Raw genomic sequence first — 22,253 nt, forward strand, 5'->3', positions numbered from 1 at the left:
TAGATTGGATCATTCTGCACATTAATTGTTAATATTCAGTTTTTTCCTACTGGCACTAAATCAAGGGTGTTTTAATTACCATGTCATTAAACATTCTTTAAAAATACATTTTATAATTGCTGCTATAGGTATGGATTTACCACACTTTTTAAAAAAATTATTGGACATTTAGGTTGCTTCTAATTTTTCACTATTATAAATAAAAATGAACCTTTATACATCTTCACAGTTTGCACTCTGATATTTTCTTAGGGTAGGTTTTCAGAAATGGGATTAATGTTTCCTACAGTCTTGTTAAATAAGAGTATAAAATGGTCATAACAGCTATACTCTAACTAGCATTGTATAAGTATAATAATTTCTTTCTTCCAGTTCGGATTCTGAAATAATAGGTTATGCTTTGGACACACTATATAATATAATATCTAATGATGAAGAAGAAGAAGTAGGTAAGTTTCTTTTACTGTGTTCTCTGTACATAAAATCAACTGGATTGTGCCAATTTTGCTGGTTTAAGGTTGAGTTTATTTTATAAATGTATTTATAAGGATTTTTTCTTTTTTTCTTCTTTTTTTGGTTTTTGTTTTTCATCAGTAAAGGGAAGACATTAGCTTAGTTCCAGAAAAATATCTTTAAGATGATTGCTTTGTATGTGAATAGGAGATGGAATTAGATGCTTCTTTTTTAAAAAATATTTTTCCCTCTCTTTGTATTGATTTTAGTTGAGCAGAATGAATATTAGCATTCTCTAGATTAAATAATCATTTTTGGCTATTGATTAAAAATCAAACTACTTTATTTATATGTTACCTGGTGAGCAGTATGAAGTTAGAGGGTTTTTCCTGATATATACTTAAACTTTTCACATAAGACTTATGTTAACTTATAAAGAGCAACAGTTTTTTAAATTTAGAAGGTTTTGTTTCGTTTTGTTTTGGTCACACCACACAGCTTCCAGGATCTCAGTTCCCAGACCTGGGACTGAACCCAGGCCACAGCCGTGAAAGCCTGGAATCCTGACCACTAGGCCCACCAGGGAACTCCCAGCATGTGAAATACTTGACTGGAAGCCTATACATTTTGTTCCATTTATTGTATAAACATGCACTGAGTAACATTTTACAGTGCTGTTGAAGAGTGCTTTCCTCATATCACATTGGCTGTTGTAGTAGGACACAGTGGGTCTTTCATTTTTCTAGACAATCAGAAGGGCAATATTCATGCATTTTATAAGTCTAATTTAGACGGAAGTTATAGGGTCTTCCAAAATCGGAGTAGACAAGGCATAAGGAAATGTAGATAATATTGAGTTTGCACATATTTTATTGAAATAAAAGTAGAACAGAAATATATGTAGATATTAACTTCACAAAATACCAGTAGTAGGAACATTTGAAACTAGGTTGTCCTGAATAGTCACAATTTCTTAGACTTGAATATCCTTTTTCTTAAATTTTTATTTCTCTGTGATATCTAGGTGACAATTTGACTTTATTAATTTCTTTAGTAGAAAATATTTAGTAAACATAATTTGGTTCCCATGGAAAAAGAGGCTGTCAGTCACATGACAATACTTAAATACAGTACACGCAAGAACACACTTTGAAGATAAAGATACTTCTCCTAGTCATTTCTCAGATGAGAAAATTAGATACAATACACTTGTTAGAAAACATTAAAGAAAAAGACTCTTCTTAGTTGTTTCAGATGGAAAATTTAGCTCTTTTCTAGTTTGTAGTGATAATTTTTGTGTTTTAAAAAACTATATAGCATCAATTAGGTAGTTTTCCTTTATTATAAATTTGCAATCTAATAATGTTTAAAGTCTAACTTTTTGCTTCTCTTAAGGTATTTGGGCTCCTTATTTTTAATTCAACATCTAAAAATGATTCTTTGGATGAAACAGGATAAACGATTCTTTGGAGAAACAGTAGTAGAATCATTTCTTCTAGGAAAGATTAAAATATGAAGTTAGGGTAATAGCCTGAAAGAGTCAATTTTTTAAAATCTAGATATTGAGAAATATGGCCCTCAGTTCTGTTATTGATACTCTCTCTTTACTGCTTCATTAAAAGATAATTCTTAGCTGCCATAATGAACTTCATTTTAGAGTTCTTTACCTTGAGGATATTTTAATAACCCTTCAATTTATTGATAAATATGTCTCATAATCCTACATTTATAGCATATGCTATATCTCTATTAGGATATCTCAGATTTGAGTAAAATGAGTATGAGTCTCTTCTTTCAAGAGATTATATTGTTTATTTGATGTTTTTAAGCTCTTATTTATTTTATTGTGAATACTATTACATAAGAAACTTTTTTTTATCACCCACTTTTTATTTATTTCTGTCTACCTTTTCAGATGATGTTGAAGGTAAAAGATTGCATTTAATATGCATGATGCTTTTAGGCATAATTTCTGATAATATAAAAGGACACTGTCAAGTGAGTTTCTTCTGGCTGGTACAAAAAGTCTTGAGATTTGTTTCACTATATATGAATTTCTTCATGAAAGAGGAATATTTGATAATCTTATATTACTATTTATTGTTTCTATGGCTACTAAATCTATTGTCCAGAACACAGAAAATATTCTAGTGCATATTTTAACAAAATTAAACTTTTTCTCTGGTAGGACAATCTATTCGAATTACTTTTTATATACTTCCTGGGGAAAAAATTTTGAGGCAGTTTATTTAAAAATAAAAATAATATTTGAAAATGTATACATATATATGTATACATATAAATTTTACCTATATTCAATAAGAACTGGAAGGTATTCCAGTTCAGAGAATACTTGTATGTTGATATTGTCCCTTTAAAATAATGCATGCACAATAATGTCTGGTTACTGACATTTTTTATATTAATTTATAAAACTCACCAATACTGTCTTTCTTTTTTCTGGTGATCCTTTTCAAGTTCCATTTACTTTTAACATTATACTTCTTTTCCTCATAATTTAAGTAACCACATTTTATTTTGTTTTACCATTTTTCATGAGATCCTTAACTTTTTAAAATGAGGAAGAAAAAATCCTTTTCTAAAGTAAGTTTAAAATGGTACATAACAAAATTGCCTATACCTAACGAGAAACTAACAAAGAAACTAACTTATTAAGCTGTATAGCATTACCTTTTGTGAAATTTGAACCCCTTGTTTGAAAGCAGATAATATTGAGCACTATGCCTTGACTCTTGTGACAGTGCTATTTCCTTGTTGAGTAGTACAGATCAGTAGCTGTTGTTTCTATTATTATTTCATCATATTTGTATAGAGCTTTAAATTTTACAGGCTTTTATGTCAATTATCTTATTTGATCCTCATAGCAACCTGTGAGGTAGGTGACATTTTTGTCTTTTCTAAAAAGATGAGAAAATGAAAACCCTGTGATCATGTAAATTACATAGTATTGTCTAGTGAGTAGGGTAACAGGATTTTTTTTGATACATTTTTTTGTATTCCATAGATTTCTGATTTAATAAATTATGGCCATTTTTCTGACTAGATTCTTTATTAAATCTTATAATTTATATAACTAGTTTATACGATGCAGACAAATGTTAAAAAAAATAGGTGTACTTGTTTAACTAATTGACCACAGTGTAAAAGAAGGTTACTTGATATTCCCTCTGAGATAGGACTACTTTTATTAGAATATCTCTTTCTATAAAGCCGTTTTGTCCTCCATAATATGGGTTACGAACTTGATATAGAGTGGAGTTCCAAAGAGAAGGTCCAGAATGTTTGTTTTTTGTTTCTTTTTTTGGTATGCGGGCCTCTCACTTTTGTGGCCTCTCCTCTCCTATTGCGGAGCACAGGCTCCGGACGCGCAGGCTCAGCGGCCATGGCTCACGGGCCCAGCCGCTCCGCGGCACGTGGGATCCTCCCGGACCGGGGCACAAACCCGCGTCCCCTGCATCGGCAGGCGGACCCTCAACCACTGCGCCACCAGGGAAGCCCCAGAATGTTTTTTAATATTGTTTATACCACTGGAAAAAATACAACTAAATACATATGAAGAATAAATGTATATACAAATATTTAGTTAAAAGCCAGTTACATAAATAGGCCTGAAATGTTTCCAGAGGTATATAAGGACTTTTTAAAAAGCAATCTTTAATTTCATGTACCTGTCATAGGTTTATTTTCACTATAATATCAAAGGGCCATTTTATTCTTAATTTTTCATTTATCTTACAGTAAAGGGACATTGACTTTTACAGGTTATGATAAGTATACCAAGTATCAGCTATATCATCCTATCAGCTATAGGATGTAAAAAATAGACTCAGCTGTAGAATTTTTAAAATATATTGGATGAGAAAGGATGGTTAATTGTCTCACACCTTTGCTTACATGTGAAATAGATATAATATTTCATGAATCTAGTTTTGGTTTACAACCTTTAGATATAATTAATGTAGTAGTTTTAGCTTAATTTACTTCTACATCAAAATAGCTTTGTATGTTACTTTAATTGCTTAGCAAAGCTTTGTAGGACTCTACATTAAAATTCAGAAGTGCTGTCTTAAGACTATAACTTAAAGGAAGTAGAGTATATCTCACTAACACTTTTTTAGTTGACAATGTTAAACCAGAAGGAGCTGTAGATTCCTGGAACTGGATCATATTTTACTAGTTCAATTCAAAACATAGATCTTAATTATATACTGCTAAGCTATAGTATTTTATACAGTATAGCTACAGAATAAATTGAATGTACAGTATTAAGTCTACTTCCTGCTAAGTTATTAGCATGTGCTCAATGCATACACTGAATTAAGCTTTTTCTTGGGTTAAACCTGTGTTCCTTAAAGTATAGCACAAAAGACCTAGAGTTCTCTGTATTAAAAGTTGTCTATGTTAAATAAACGTAACATAGTATAATCCCGCTCTGAAACTTCACAAAATTTACATTCGTATAGTAAATACTGAGGATCCTGCAATAAAGAAACCTGTTCAATTTTGTTTAATCCAAATACATTTTTACACCTGCACTTGCTTTCATGAGATACCTGTTAACATGCCACACAATCCTGCATTTCGAGAAATGCTAACCAAGGCTTAAACCCACAGCTTAATTGTTTGTATTTATCCACATAAAAATATTTCAGCATTTTTTAAATATTTCATGGGAAGAATCCGTCAAGTCTGTATATGGTTTTCCTCCCTTTCTTTCTTTCTTTCTTTCTTTCTTTTTGGCTGCATTGGGTCTTTGTTGCTGTGTGCGGGCTTCTCATTGCGGTGGCTTACTCTTGTTGCGGAGCACGGGCTGTAGAGCGCAGGCTCAGTAGTTGTGGCGCACAGGCTTAGTTGCTCTGCGGCACGTGGGATCTTCCCGGCCCAGGGCTCGAACCCGTGTCCTCTGCATTAGCAGGCGGATTCTTAACCACTGCACCACCAGGAAAGCCCTTCCTCCCTTCCTTTTAAGATTAACTTACAAGTCTTTGAATATTCTCCCAAATGTCAATGAATTTTATTTTGAGCTCTTCTCTAGAAGTCACAATCTTTGGGCCCAAGGGCATTATCTGTCTTATAAGCAAGATTGGCCACTTAGTATTTTAAATAATAAGTTCCTAATATTAAAAATTTGGAGGTTTTGCATCAGTTTTTAGATTTTAAACTTCTCTTTTTAAAAAATCTGAAGACCGACAACACCTGGGCCTGCATTCTCCCACGGCAGAGTCAGCTGGAGCTGAGTAACTGCTGCTTTCCTTAGATCGGGCACGTACTCTCCATCCTTTCTGTAGCCTTATACCTGGCCTGCTTCGTTTACGTACATTACTGTCTTGTCCCTGTAGTTGAGTTTATATTCTCTACTGTATTCACACCACTCAAATAAAAACCATTGTAAAATAAATTATATTTCAAAAGCATTTTATTAATTATATACCCAAGTGTTGTTTCATGCAATAAATATGAAAATATGCAAATGCAAAATAGCCCTACAAAGCATCGCAATTAGGTCGTTGCATTGCTGTGATAGTAGTTTCTAGAGGGAAACAGTTCTAAGGTGGAGACAGTTAAGTTACTTGCCTTTTCAACATAGATTTCTCATGTATTTGGAGAGCTGTTTTCACATATGTGGGCCACTTTTTGTAGTTTTCTTTATCTGCTTTTTTATCTATAGAATTTCATTAGAATTTGGCTAGGTATTTGTTCTTGGTACCATCCGCCACAGAACCATGGTTTGTTAGGGTTCCAGGGTAGGTAAAAACAAGTTAGGCTCATTAGCCCAGCGAATCTTGTGAAATTTTATTGTATACAGGGCATTTACCTACCATACCATGGGAATCAGGGCTCTTATTCATAGCTGATTCCAAAGAGGGAGATTTTCAGGAGATTTTATTAGCTCCCAAATTTCCATATCTTTTCCAATTTGTCATCTCCCTTTCCATCATCATGTCACCTTGCAAATAAAATGGGAAGGGTGTGCACTCTTGCTACTTAACCAGTCTGAGTTTTTTTTCCAACTCCATGGTAAATTCAACTTTGAGCATTGAAAACCACAATGTACCATGCAAAATTTTACGTTCAGAGATGTTTGAATAATTAGGGCACAGGATTTTGTCTGCTCCCAATGGAACAACAGGAAATCTTTTAAGCAGATCAATGATAGATATCGTCCCTTGAGTCCACGCTAGTTATGTTTGAGTATTAGACTTCCTTCTGATTAATATTAGACCTTTGTAGCATCAAGCCTTTGCCACTTTAACTTAATACCCTTGACATAATAATTGTGCAGTAACATGTAGATAGCTTTCAAGCTATCTGTTTTGCCCCCCTCTATCTGTTTTTCCTGAAATAATGGAAATGTTTCAGTGGAGATAATGACTGCTTCCCTAAACAATTCTTCCGAAGCCACCATTAATCTAAAAAATTAAACTTGAAGGGCAAAAATTAATAGTTTACTAATGTTACAAATCCAGGAAATTTATTTTTATTTGGCATCCAAACAACCATAAACTCAAGTAACTACTTATTTTGGGAGATTGCATGCAACTCTTATGAGAAAGAGATATAAGGTAAAATATCAATAACAGGATTTGCTTACAGACAAGCATGTTTCTGGGAATATCATAGGATATACGTTTCTTTAAACATCTTTTGCATCTTGGTGATAATATTAATAGTAACCTTACAAGAATCTCAAAATTTTTTTGAATCATCAAAAGAAGATTTATGTTCTGTATAATATTAAAACTTGAGGGAATTCCCTGGTGGTCCAGTGGTTAGGACTCTGCACTTTCACTGCCGAGGGCCCAGGTTTGATCCCTGGTCGGGGAACTAAGATCCCACAAGCCGTGTGGCGCAGCCAAAAGAAACAAAACTTGATAGTACATGTACATGTATAGCATATAATAAATCTTAGGACTGTGGTTCTTAAGGGCAGTTTGGCCCCTCCTGCCACCTAGAGGACATTTGTTAACGTCTGGAAATATTTTTGGTTGTCACAACTTGAGGATTCGTAAGGGAGTGCAACTGGTATCTTGTGGGTAAAGGCCAGGGATGCTGCTAAACATCCTAAAATGCATAGGGAGTCTCTCACAACAATGTCATTGTCAATAGTGCCGAGGTTGAGAAATCCTGCTTTAGAGATGATGATGTTGCTGTTGTTAGTTGAGCACTTATTATTCACCAAGTACTGTGCTACATGTTTTATCAATACTTATTTTGAATCCTCAAATAAAACCCTGTGTGAAAGAAAATTGTTCCCATTTTACAATTAAGGAAACTGAACCTTGATATATCTGGGCTATTTGCCCAAAGTAATGTGACTAAATGGATGAATATGGGCTTAATTGGTCTGACTCAAAAACCTTTGTGAGCTTCTTCCTTTTTACTGTATTGCCTCTCAAGAAAGTATTTGACTACTCCATACCCTAGCCATTCTGTTCATAAACAAATTACTTTTGTCTGTGTTAGCAATTTCTCTTTTGTCTTTTAGCAATTTCTCATTTCTCTTTCATGTTCAGAGATAGTACTTGACAGTTAATTGCTCCTTTCTCTTTGAAACACTTTTTCACTCATTTCTCAGTCTCCACTGTCCCCTGATTTTCTTTCTGTCTCATGGCGCTACTTTTTCTTTGTCTCCTTTGCTGTTTTCTTTCGTCTCCCCAGCCTCTTAACATTGGAACATTCCAGGGCACGGATTTCTTTCCTTCTCTATTCTTTCCTTTGGTGATCTCATCTAGGCTTGTGACTTCAAATATAGTCTGTATGCTTGCCTCTCAAATATATGTGTCCAACCCAGACCTCTCCACTGATGTCCATAATTGTATATTCAAATACTTACTTGATATCTCCAATTGGATTTCTTTTCCCCACACACAGCTTTATTGAATTATAATTGAAATATAATAAATGTACAGTTGTACAATTTCATGAGTTTTGACATGTATAAACCCATGAAACCATCACCACCGCCACCAAAATAATGAACGTATCCAAGTTTCTTTGTGCTTGTTTGTAATCCATTCCTCCTCCTAGCCTCATCAATCATAGATCTGTGATTACTGTAGATTACTTTGCATTTTTCTAGAATTTTATGTAAATGAGATCATACAGTATATACTCTCTTTTTGGTTTTTTTGGTCTGGCTTCTTTCACCCAGCATAATTATTCTGAGTTTCATTCATGGTGTATATCAATAGGTTAGTCCTTTTTATTGCTGAGTAGTATTGATATTTTGTTATGTGAGTATATAACAATTTGTTAATCCATCCCCCTGTTGGTGGGCATTTGGCTTGTTTCCAAGTTTTTAGCTGTTACATTTGAAGCTTCGTACTATATACAAGTCTTTTTGTGGACATGTATTTTCATTTCTCTTGAGTAAATACCTAGGAATAGAATGGCTAAGTGATAGTAGGTGTATATTTAACTTTATAAGAAACTGCCAAACTGTTTTTCAAAGTAGTTGTACCATTTTACATTCCCACTGGTGGTGTATGAGAATTCTAGTTCCTCCACATCCTCTCCAATACTTGATATGGTCTGTCTTTTTAAATTTTAGCTGTTCTAGTAGGTGTGAAATAGTATCTCACGGTAGTTTTAATTTGTATTTTCATAATGAATGATTATATTGAACTTTTTTTTTTTTTTTTTTTTTGCGGTACGCGGGCCTCTCACTGTTGTGGCCTCTCCCGTTGCGGAGCACAGGCTCCGCCGCGCAGGCTCAGCAGCCATGGCTCACGGGCCCAGCCGCTCTGCTGCATGTGGGATCTTCCCGGACCGGGGCACGAACCCGTGTCCCCTGCATCGGCAGGTGGACTCCCAACCACTGCGCCACCAGGGAAGCCCTATATTGAACAATTTTTGATGTGATTATTTGCCATCCATATACCTTTTCATTCTTTGGTGAAGTGTTTATTCAAATCTTTTGTTCATTTTTTACTGGATTGTCTTCTTATACTTGAGTTGTAAGAGCTCTGTATATATTCTAGATATAAGTCCTTGTGATGTATATTTCACACATACTTTCTCCCAGTCTGTGACTTGCCTTTTTATTTTCCTATCATTGTCTTTTGAAGAGCAAAATTTTTAAGTTTGATTAACTCCAGTTTATCAATTTTTTTCTTATATAATTTGGACCTTTTGTTTCCTATTTATGAAACCTTTGCCAAACCTAAAATCACTAAGATTTTCCCCTGTGTTTTCTTTTAAAAGTTTCATAGTTTTAACTCTCATGATTAGGTCTGTGAGCCAATGGGTCTATTTCTGGACTTCGTATTCTGTTGGTCTCTATGTCTGTCGTTTTGCCTACGTGACATGTGTTGGTTACCCCACCTTTATATCTTGAAATTATGTAGTGTAAGTCCTCCAACTTTGTTCTTTTTCAAAATTATTTTGGCTCCTTTTGGTCCTTTATGCTCCCACATCAATTTTAGAATCAGTTTGTCAATTTCTGCAGGAAAAACTTACTGAGATTTTGATTGGGATTCTGTTAAATCTACAGATTGATTTGGGGCAAACTGCCATTTTAACAATACTGTGCCTTCTAATACAAGAACACAGTATATATATTATGTAAGTCTTCTTTAATTTCTCTCAGCACCATTTTGGAGTTTTCAAAGTAAATAGGTCTTATACATCTTTTATCAGATTTATCCCTAAGTCTTTAATACTTTTCGATGCTGTTTTAATTGGTGCTGTTTTTTAAATTTGAATTTCTAATTGTTCATCACCAGTATATAGAAATGCAATTAATTTTGTATATTGACCTTTTATTCCACTTAACTTTGCTAAATTCACTCTCTAGTAAGTTTTTTGTAGATGCCATAGGATTTTCTACATAGACAAACATGTCATCTGTAAATACAGTTTTACTTCTTCCGTTCCAGTCTGTATGCCTTTTATTCTTTTTCCTACCCTATGGCACTAAGATCTCCAGTACAATGTTGATTAGAATTGGTGAAAGTAGATATTCTTGCCTCTTTCCTCATCTTAAGTGGAAAGCATTCAATCATTTACCATTAAGTTTGATGTTAGCTATAAGTTTTTTGTAGATGCCCTGTATCATCCAGTCTTGTGACTTTAAATATCATTTTTATGTTTATCATTCTAATGTATATGTCCAACCCAAACTTATCCACTGACAGCTATGCTTGTGTTTATCCAACTGCTTACTTGATTGATATCTCCACTCAAATTTTTATGTGTCTCAAACTTAACACATCCAAAACTAAACTTATGATTCTGTCTATACTCTCAACTTGCTTCTTCCAGTGTTTCCAACCTCAGTAAGTGGCAGTGCCATCCTTCCACTTCTGTAGGCTGAAACCTTAGAACCACCTTTCCTTTTCTTTTCCCCCCTTCTCATACCCCTGTAAGGAATATGCCAACAAATCTTGTTCCTTCTATTTTCATAAGAATTGTGACCAGTGTCTAAGTCACTTTCACCACTTACCTTGATTATTGCCTCCTAATCGCTCTCCTTATTATTTCCCTCTTTCCCTGACATCTTAGCACAGCCAGACTAGTCCTTTTAAAAGTAAAGTATTTTTTGTTTAAGTAATGTAGTTTTAAGGTTCAGAAACTGAATTCTTTTACTGATGCAAGAGATGATAAAAGAAATATTTCTTAGGGTTTCTGAAGGATAAACCTAGCATATTAATCAATATGTGAGAAATTAGGTTTTATTAATAACCCAGTATATTAAAATATTTCTTTTCTACTTTTGGTCTCTTCTTTTTTCTCTTTTCTCTACAAATAATTAGATGAGATTATCACTGTCACTGTCAGATTGTCTTGCTTTTCTTGTCATCTGCTGGGTTTTTTCCATTTCTAAAGTATATTAATATTAAAATCTCACATTTAAAAAAGAACTATTTGAGAGATAATAAATATGTTTGATCTTAACTGCCAACTCCTTTGGTTTATAGTCACTGCCTGGAGCAATATGTGGAAAAGGCTTAGCTATGTCTGGGATGGGTAAGGGAATGGGGAGTAGTGTATTTGCCATCTCTAAATTGCATTTATTAGAGTAGGCAGATTTTAAATGATAATTTGCTTTGGCAATTGTTGCTTCAGTTTTTAGTGATCCTTTACATTTTTTTGACAAAGTACATTGAAACAACAAATAGCTTAAAGACTTTCTTTTTTTTTTGCCGTACGTGGGCCTCTCACTGTTGGGGCCTCTCCCATTGCGGAGCACAGGCTCCGGATGCGCAGGCCCAGCGGCCATGGCTCATGGGCCTAGCCGCTCCGCGGCATGTGGGATCCTCCCGGACCGGGGCACGAACCCGTGTCCCCTGCATCGGCAGGCGGACTCTCAACCACTGCACCACCAGGGAGGCCCCAGCTTAAAGACTTTTAAGTGTTAAGGACAAATATAAAATCTTTTAAAGAATAAGTGAAAAGTTAAATGCAAATTCTGGTTTTATTGCCGAATAACTGTAAGATATATATGTTGATTTGCTTGAAAAAGATACTGAAAAATCTGTAGATGATTGGTTTAATTTTAAAATTAAATTATTTAACATAGTAACAGAGTCAGCAAGGACTATATGTTCAGTAATGTTTGGGGGTGAGGAGCTTTTTAGGTATAATTTACATACATTAAAATTTATTCTTTGGGGTTGTATAGTCCTGTGTGTTGGGCAGATGTATACAGTAGTATAACCACTATCACATTTGAGATAGAATATTTCCATCACCCCAATAAATTCCCTTGTACTCGAGTTAGAAGTTTAACTGAAAAATAACCTTGAGAAAATGTGAAAATCTAAATATATTTTCTTTGAATATCATATTTAAACAATTAAAGAATAAAAATTTATTTAAATGACCTTGAAAGTTATTTTAAGGATATGTCTTTCTAGCATAATTGTGGTATCACTTCCAGGCACACTGTTCCAAGAAAATTATCATTTCTGCTTAGCTTTTTCAACAAAAAGGATACTTTAAAATAACAAAGCATCATATTCAAATACTTTATCTTTGAATATTACAGAAGAAAACTCCACAAGACAGAGTGAGGATTTGGGAAGCCAGTTTACAGAAATTTTCATTAAGCAGCAAGAAAATGTCACTCTTCTGTTATCTTTATTAGAGGTAAGTAAAGACCCTTGCTATTTTTGTCATCTTAATAAGCTTGTTTTGTTGCCCTTTTGGGTGTTATTGAGGAAGCAACATATACAGATACCTTTTTTTAAAAAATAAATTTATTTATTTATTTATTTTTGGTGCGTTGGGTCTTCGTTGCTGCATGCGGAAGCCTAGTTGTGGTGAGCGGGGGCTACTCTTTGTTGCAGTGCACAGGCTTCTTGTTGCAGAGCACGGGCTCTAGGCACACAGGCTGCTGTAGTTGTGGCTCATGGGCTCTGGAGCGCAGGCTCAGTACTTGTGGCGCACGGGCTTAGTTGTTCCGTGGCATGTGGGATCTTCCTGGACCAGGGCTTGAACCTGTGTCCCCTACATTGGCAGGTGGATTCTTAACCACTGCACCACCAGGGAAGCCCCTATATACCTTTTCAAGATAGTGAAATTTGTTGTATCATTACAAGAGATTCACATGTGTGTTTTAAGAACTATGTAGTTTCTTAGAATACTGTCTGCTTCTTATTTCCATTTTTACAAAGTACTGTTATATCTAGTCAACAACAGTTTAATCAGTTTGATCAATTTATATTAACTCTTTTCTTTTTATTGCTTTTTATTTCTTAAGTTAATTTTTTAAAGTTTGACAAACTCTTCTTTTGTTTGTTTATAGTTTTTGGTACCATTCTACTAGTTGAAAAGTTTTGCTTGAAAATGTGAATTACAAATGTTAAATATTTTAAATTCCTATATTGTAGGAGTTTGATTTCCACGTCCGCTGGCCTGGTGTGAAGCTTCTTACTTCTCTTTTAAAACAACTAGGACCTCAAGTGCAGCAAATTATTTTAGTCAGTCCTATGGGTAAGTGACTCATCTTCCTTATATTATTTTGATTTAAAAGTGAGGATCATAAAAAACAAAAACAAACAAACAAAGTAAAATTGAGGATCATTCCTACGGGGGGGGGACTGCAATGATGTGTTAATAAATTGTTTATAATTTGAATCACTATTTGTGTTTTTAATCTGCCAGTGTTTTTCACATGGTTATATGTTTCTAGGTGTTTCAAGGTTGATGGACTTACTAGCGGATTCCAGGGAAGTTATACGTAATGATGTAAGTCAAGTTTGAAGAAAAGTCTAAGAATATGCAGCTTTTTTTCTCTTTTTGCAAATGAAATCTTTGTTGACCCTTATTCAGAGTCATAGAAGTTAGATTTGGAAAGTTGGGGTAATGGTTTAGACCTTTTGAAGTTATATACAAGGCCACATTTTTTCTTTGTTTCCAACCTATTCAGTATTTTGGCTTAGACAAATGACTTTGCTATTCAAATTTATGCCTTCCACAAGTTTAGGATTTCTTCCATCCTTTTCTGAAAGGTTGTACTGACACCAAATTCTACCTCCAGAAAGAGCAGAGGAAACATCCCTAGACATTGAACTGTATAAACTTAACAAAGTGTAACATTTGGAATCATCACCCTTAGTTGATTGAATACATATTTCAAAGGATTTTCCTTGTAATCTCTCTTTAACTATAGAGCGTGATTTGCTTTGGAGTTAATTTTTCATTCTGATTTATTTTATTATTTGCATATACATTTGAGTATTTTCTATTGATGAATATTGTTTTGTTGCTTGAATGTTCTTTTCTGTTGTTACCTACAACTTGATCAAAACCATAATACTTTAGGTAGCAATTGGAAAAATCTTTTTTTTTTTTTTTTTTGCCGTACGCGGGCCTCTCACTGTTGTGGCCTCTCCCATTGCGGAGCACAGGCTCTGGACGCGCAGGCTCAGCGGCCATGGCTCATGGGCCCAGCCGCTCCGCGGCATGTGGGATCTTCCCGGACCGGGGCACAAACCTGTGTCCCCTGCATTGGCAGGCGGACTCTCGACCACTGCGCCACCAGGGAAGCCCCTGGAAATATCTTTAAAATTAAAATTTAGAGCTAGGGGATCTTATCAAGCTAATTCAGTCTCCATATTTACACTGAGAAGCCCAAGACTCACAGAAACCAAGTGACTTGTTCTTTGTTAGTGATGTCTTATTCATCTTTGTGTTTGTGGTACCTGGCCCTGTACCTTTCTCATCTTAAGTGCTAATAAATACCATTTGGATTGCTTTTAGTCTCACAACTGTTTCCTGACAAAGCAGAGACAAAAAGCAGAGACAAAACTGAAATGCTGTTGACTTCTAATCCACATAGACAGTTTTTTTTTTAGCTTTGCATTTAAAATTTTGTAGTACATACGTCAATGCAGTAATATAAGTGGTGAAATGATATAGTAGTATAACTCATGAGAAGGACAGTTTTTATTCTTTAATATTCTTTTAAGAATTGTGTACCTACCTATTAGGAATTTTGAGTGTCTTTTCTTGACTAAAATATTAGTATGTATCTTAAACCTGAATTTGGTGTTCTGCTCTTCTGTTTCCTTTAACTCTCTACTCTTTTTTTTCTTTTCCTAACCTTTTTTCCTCAGTTTTTATTTGAGACAGATAAAATGATTCTCTATGTTGGCTTTCATTACTTTTATGATTAGAGATTAAGTTATATTTTTGCTGTGATGTTTAGATTTTGGAGTTTTACAGCCATCTTTCCTTTGGCTTCACAGATTCATTTAAATTCTTTGTGGAGACTTACTATCGAATATTCTGCAGTAAAACACAGTGTAATACGCCACAGTTGACTCCAGCAACCAGAGGAAACTAACTGGCACCTGTGGCAGTTACTAATGGCACTCTGTTACTGCCCAGAATAATACACTGCTTCCGCCCCCCGCCCCCCCCCCGCCGCATCCTTTGTATCTTTTTCTTTCTTTATCCTTCTTTTAAAATTCTCTTTTCATTTCCTTCTTTTTAATATTTCTCATTGCATTCAATGACAGTTATTAACATTGACTAACCTCTCTGGGAGCCTGTTGGTAAGGATTTTTAGCCTCAGTTTGTTTTATATTTGAAACATTGAATTTGATCTGGATTTAGAGAATTAGTTGGTCATTTATCATAGATACAGTGAACTATCATATTTATTTATGTTACTTAGGGCTTAAAAATTAGCAAGAAAGGTTGAGAAAACTCTAGGAAGTAACTACCAGCTCACTTCTAAATGATAGACTGTAATTCCATTCTTTAATTTTTAGTTTTTTATTATGAGAAATGTAAACACACATGAAAGTAGAGAGAATACAGACAAACCCGTCCCCTAAACCCATTAATTTTCAAGATTTTATTATACTTGCTTCATCCATCCCTCCCCTCACCACTCTCCTTTATTTTTGACTAGAGTATTTAAAAGGAATCAAACAATCTGTATAATTTCACTATTACATACTTCAGTATACATGTTGTGTGTGTGTGTGTGTGTGTGTGTGTGTGTGTGTATTTCCTTGTATAACTACAATGCCATCACATTTAATGAGATAACAACTTTGTCTTAGCTCTCATTTAATAAGGTAACTATTTCTGTACTCAAGTTTCCCAGTTGTCTCATAAATGTCTTTTACAGTTGGTTTCTTCAAATCAGTTTCCAGACAAGGCTCTCTCATTACATTTGATTGTTAATGCCTGTTAACTTTCTAAAGGGCTTGATTAACTTCTGGTTCACCTCTTTGCTTTGATATTTCCTAGATGGTGCAGTGTACTTAATTTTGCAGCACATCAGGAAATGTAATATCTGGCTGTCTCATTTGTAGTGATCAGTGGGTGTGATTCAGGTGGTGACAGCCGGATCCCTCCATGGATCCCTTCATCCATTACATCTGATCATTCATTAATGATCATTGCCTGATTCATTTATTTTGTTAAGAGTTTCAAAATGATGATTTCTATAATTCTGTCATTCATTCACATTTATTCGGCTATAATCTTCCTCAAAGAAGAACTTTACTTCATCAACCAGTATATTTTACTACCCTGAATTATAATTCATAGATGAAAGGGAGGATAAATAGCTAAATCCCTTTAATTACCAGTTTTTAAAGTAAGGAAAAGAGTTTCAAAATGATGATTTCTATAATTCTGTCATTCATTCACATTTACTCGGCTGTAATCTTCCTCAAAGAAGAACTTTACTTCATCAACCAGTATATTTTATTACCCTGAATTATAATTCATAGATGAAAGGGAGGATAAATAGCTAAATCCCTTTAATTACCAGTTTTTAAAGTAAGGAATTGGTGCCCACTTACTTTCAATGACCAATGAGTATACTTTCATGTCTAGTAACATTTTAGTGGATGTGTTTGATTAGAGGAATATGTCTCTTAATAGTCAGGGAAAAGAAACTGATATGTATTGAGAATTTAGGTTCTGTAGGAGTTATTTTATCTCCTTTAGTCCTCATAAAAACCCTATGACAAAGATACCATCCTTGTTTTACACATGGGTATACTAAGACTTACATTACATAAATTACATACAGAGTTTATGTAATTTGATTCAAGTTGCACAGCTAGTAAGTAGACCTTTAAAAAACCCACTGTATCGAACTCATAACCTTAGTGTTCTTTCCACTGTATTTATTCCTCCCTTTGTTAGCAGTTAAACTCAAGTTAACATTAAGTAGGAGAATATGACATGTAAAAATAACCACTTTTGCTTTCTCTCTCATCTAATGTTGAGACTGGACAGTAAGGGAAATGAGTAGGAAAAGCCCAGTAAGGCTGTGGGTATTTTTTGTCTTATATAAATACTTATTTGCCCAGTACTGACAGCCAACGGCTTATTTGACTCTTTGGAACTTTTGAACTACTTAGTTGCTCTTCCTCTTCCTCTAAGAAATACCTGTTTTTTTCATTAAATATTTTCTGTCTCTTTGACCATTATGGTATTGTTGGGCTCCTGTGGGCTCATAAAATACTTGTTGTTTGATAGTGAAATAAGCAGAAATGGTTAACAGTGAATATTTCTTGAATAATAAAGAAGTTGCAAAATATATAACCTAAATCTAGCTCAACAGGAGCTGAGAAAACTAAAAATCAGAAGCAAAGACTACTGAGAATTGTCTCATACTAGACATGGTGTACATGAGGCATGAATTCTCATTCTTCTTTTTTTCTATCAACTTAGAATCAAGTTTTGGGAATTTCCGGGCCAGATAATTACAAGAATATCTGAACTTTCCCTGCTAAAATGTGGTGATGTTTATTGATTTATATTATTGATTTCACAATTTTTTATTGTTACTGTTGTGAAGCATGTACCAAGGCATTACTGAGACAAATATAATCATGTTCAACTCTCTTAGACCACAGTGAAAGCCAGGTAATGAATGATTGATGAATTGATGAATATGCAAGAATTGTTGTATATGTATATTGTACGGTGAAAAGAGAACTGAATTAGGAATTGGTAGTCAAGGATCTGTCTTTCGAGATTTATATAGCTTAGGGAGGTAAATTACTCACCTTCTCTGTCCTTGTTTGCCCTATCTATAAAGTGAAGGAGTTGGACTTGTGAAATTCCTGCCACTTCTAAAACTCAGTGGTTTTTAAAGTAATTTTTAAATGTCTTGTAAAATTTGTATTCCACTAAACATTATCTTTCTTCTCCATAAGGGCGTCTTACTACTACAGGCACTAACAAGAAGCAATGGAGCAATCCAGAAAATTGTTGCTTTTGAAAATGCTTTTGAGAGACTACTCGACATTATTACCGAGGAGGGGAACAGTGATGGAGGTATAGTATGAAGAGATTGATTTGGAAAGATTCCTTTTGTTCTCACGGACTTGTTAACTTTTCAGGAATGCAACTGAAGGGAGAAATGAGGACATACATTTTCTTTGTTGTTTTGTTAGATGTTGAGAGAGGCTTCCCTGAGGGAGGATGGATACTTATATTCTTTCTTTCTTCCATTATGGTGTGTTGAATATGGATTTCTTTTTATTTATCCTGCTTAATATTTGTTAAACTTCCAGAATCTGTTGATACCTTACATCATTTCTGGAAAATCTCAGCTATGTCTCCTCAAATACTGCTCCATCACATTTTTTCCTATCTTTCTGAACTCAGATTCAGTTCTCTGTCATATGATTAGATTCTCACTTTATCATCTTACTTTCTTGTCTGCATTTTCTGTCTCTTTATCTTTTCAGGCTTTCTTCTGGATTATTTCTTCTGACCTGTTTTCTATTTAAACAATTCTCTCTTCACCTGTATTTGATCAGCTTTTGAATGTGTCCATTGAGTTTAAAATTTTTCTTTTCTAGAAGTTCTGCTTGTTTCTTTGGCAAATTTGCTAGGTAATTTTTTTATAACTTCATTTTCTCTGCATGTATTTTCAACTTATCTTTTATTTCTTTGAATATAAGAAACAATTACTTCACGATCTCTGTCTGATAATCGCAGTATTTTAAGTCTTTGTGGGTCTGATACTTTGCTCTGCTGGTTCTTATGCATGGTACAACATTTTCTGTGTACATGGTTCTCTTTGACTATGTTTTGTGTCGTACTTAGCAGAATTACTTATAGGAATTTGAATCCTAGGATGAAAGTAATTTCTTTCAGAGAAAATGTGCTTGCTTCTGCCAAGCCCTGGGGGTGCAGTTTGTCTGGGATCACCTCATTCCAGATTGAAGGGTTGATATTCCCTGGGCTACTCAGGTAATGCAAACCCGAGCTACAAAACCTATGAGGACTAGTTAACTTTGCATTTTTTGCACCCTGAGGATATATCCTTTTTTGTTTTTTTTTTTTTTCCTTAGGATATATCCTCTTGAGGTCCCATTTTATTAGGTGAAAAGTTTTCTGTTAGATTCCTTCCCTACCTTGTGCATACCCTTGGCTTTGGTTTGTTTTCCCTCTGTCCCATGAGACTGTCAAAATAAAAAGTTTAGATTTATCAAGACTGAGAAATGTACTGCCAGCCAAAAGGTACTTTTATACTTAACTATCTGTATAGATATCCATTTTCTTGTCAGTTTTAGCCTGCTGTACTATCAGTTCTTCGTTGCTCCTAGGCTTTTATTTTTTTAATTTAGCATTTTTGTTGTTTTTAATGAGAAATTGATCAAAAAACCTAGCACTAGAGTCAGAGGAGAAAAATGAGTTTATTTGCATTCACTGAACTGGGGTTAGCAAGTAGTGTAGTATAGGTGACAGTTGGCTTACTGATCTGGAAGGCAGGGCCAGGCTGGTGATAAAGATTTGAGAGTCTTTATAATATAGGTAAAACAAAATTAGATAAACAAGAAAGATTAGATGAGTCACTTAGAGTAAGTGAAGAGTGAGAAGGGAAGTGCTAGGACAAACCCTAAGGAATACAAATTGTTAAGAGATCATAGAGGAAGAGGTGTCAGTAAAAGAGACTGAGAAGAAACAGGCTGCGAGGCAAGAGGAGAACCACACTTAGAAGGGTTGGGGGAATTGGTAGCAGTGTAAGAAGTCACTGAGATATCAAGATGGGACAGAAATGTATCTGTAGGACTTAGAACATAGACATCATTGGTGACCTTGGGGACAGCATTTGTGTTTAGTGGTTGCCTCAGAATCAAGATTGTAGTGTCAGAGGAGTAAGTTAGAAGAGGGAAAATAGAATAGCAGAGAAAACTCATATCAGGAATTTGGTAAAGTCAGGGGAGAGCCAGGTGAACAGAACTGGAGGTTGACAAGGAACTATTTTTCTTTTCTTAAATTTTTTTTTGAGATATGAAATATTTCAAACATACAGAAAACAATAGAAAATAGCATAACAAACACTTGTGCACCTACCGTCCAGTTCTTTTAAATAAAGTATCCTTCTGAATATAATCTCACAACTTACTGTTTTGGGTTTTTTTTTTATTAATTTTTTTTTTTTCCGCTACACGGCATGCGGGATCTTAGTTCCCCAACAAGGGATTGAACTGGCACCCCCTGCAGTGGAAGCTCGAAGTCTTTACCACTAGACTGCCAGGGAAGTCCCACAACTTGCTGTTTTTAATTCAACATTGTGTTTCTGAGATTTATCCATGTTGATACATGTTACTCTAGTTCATTTATTTTAAGTGCTATATATTATTCTGTATTATGAATATACTATGATCTGTTATTTTCTGATTGAGTTTACAATTAGGTTGTTTCTATTTTTGCTAATATAAACTGTTACAGTGAATGGTCTTTATGTATTTACTTGTGTGTTAAGTTTCTCTATATACCTACAGATAGAGTTGTACTTTTTTCACCATTACCAGATATTGTCAAATGGCTCTCTTAAGTGGTTTTATCAACCTATACTCCATCAGCAGTGTTTTCAAGTTCCTGTTTCTTCACATCCTTGTCAGTCCTTCCTTGCCAATTTGATGAGTGTGAGATAATGTCTTATTGAGATTTTATTTCATTTCTTAAATTAATGAGATTAAGCATATTTTCATGGGAGTAGTCACCATTTATTTTTGTTTATCTTTTACCCCTCTGAATTACCTTCTCGCCCGTTTTTGTATAAGATCGTTTTTCCTTTTCCAGTTGATTACTGGGAGTTCTTTATGTATTCTGGATACTAATCATTTGTTGATTATACATGTTTCAGTTATCTTCTATTAATTTGTTTATAGTGTTTCTATTAAATTTTAGCGTAATAACATGTTGGGTTTTTTTTAATAGCTTATGCTTTTATGTTTTGTTTAAGAAATCTGTCTCTACCTCAAGGTCATAAAGAGAGTTTCCATCACTTTCTTATACTGAAGCCTTTTTAAATGTGTCTTTTACATTTAATTAATAGGGATTTTGCATTTGAATGATGTTATAAGATTTGTGATCAAATTTCCATACGTGTGAAGGTCTGTTTCTGAGTTCTCTGTTATGTTCCATTAGTCTGTCTAGTTCTACACTAAAACCACACTCTTTTAATTACAAAAGCTTCATAATAATATCCTATCTATTAGAATATACGAAAAATTTCCTATCTTGGCCCTCTTCAGAATTGTCTTTTGCATCTTTCCCTTTTATTCTTCATATGAATGAAACTTCTTTGCTAGTCAAGTTATCTGAAAATCCTAGTTGGGATTTTGATTGGAAATATATTGAGTTCTTTGGGGTTTTTTTAAAGTTATTATTTATTTATTTATTTTTGGCTGTGTTGGGTCTCCGTTGCTGTGCGCAGGCTTTCTCTAGTTGTGGTGAGCAGGGGCTACTCTTAGTTGCGGTGCGCAGGCTTCTCATTGCAATGGCTTCTCTTGTTGCGTAGCACAGGTTCTAGGCATGTGGGCTTCAGTAGTTATAGCACACGGGCTCAGTAATTGTGGCTCGTGGGCTCTAGAGCACAGGCTCAGTAGTTGTGGCACACAGGCTTAGTTGCTCTGCAGCATGTGGGATCTTCCCAGACCAGGGCTCGAACGTGTGTCCCCTGCATTGGCAGGCAGATTCTTAATCACTGAGCCACCAGGGAAGTCCTGATACTGAGTTTAAAGATTAAGGAGAATCATCATTGACTTTTTCTATCCATGAACCCAGGTATATCTTTTAATCTATTCAGGTCTTCTTTTATGTCTTTCAGTAATGTTTTATAATTTTGAGCACAAGAGTTGTATATTTTTTTTTATTAGATTCATTTCTAGGCATCTTATACTTTTTGTTACATGTGAATGGGATCTTTTTTTATTACATTTTCAAATTGGTTACTACTTGATTTTTGTGTATTGATCTTGTATCCAACCATCTTATTAAACCATTAGTTCTCCTTGGACTTTCTGTGTAGATACGATATTTTCTACAAATAAGTGTAA

At 34.6% G+C, this 22,253-nt stretch overlaps 1 protein-coding gene across 4 annotated transcripts in view; it reads left to right on the plus strand.

Annotated features, from left to right (window-relative positions):
- Nucleotides 1-22,253, plus strand: part of USO1 (USO1 vesicle transport factor) — a 92,109-nt gene that overhangs the window by 34,410 nt on the left and 35,446 nt on the right. For 3 of the 4 annotated variants that reach the window (XM_089912057.1, XM_089912058.1, XM_089912059.1), the window contains exons 4-8: nucleotides 373-449; nucleotides 12,464-12,564; nucleotides 13,308-13,410; nucleotides 13,610-13,665; nucleotides 18,111-18,231. In XM_089912057.1, coding sequence (XP_089768183.1) covers nucleotides 373-449; nucleotides 12,464-12,564; nucleotides 13,308-13,410; nucleotides 13,610-13,665; nucleotides 18,111-18,231 — 458 coding nt within the window. The remainder of the gene's footprint in view (nucleotides 1-372; nucleotides 450-12,463; nucleotides 12,565-13,307; nucleotides 13,411-13,609; nucleotides 13,666-18,110; nucleotides 18,232-22,253) is intronic. The other variant, XM_089912060.1, reaches the window with a different exon arrangement.

Source organism: Delphinapterus leucas, chromosome 5 (genome assembly GCF_059928025.1).
Source record: "Delphinapterus leucas isolate spDelLeu-1000000601 "Yukka" chromosome 5, BTC_Dleu_Yukka2, whole genome shotgun sequence".
NCBI lineage: Eukaryota > Metazoa > Chordata > Mammalia > Artiodactyla > Monodontidae > Delphinapterus > Delphinapterus leucas.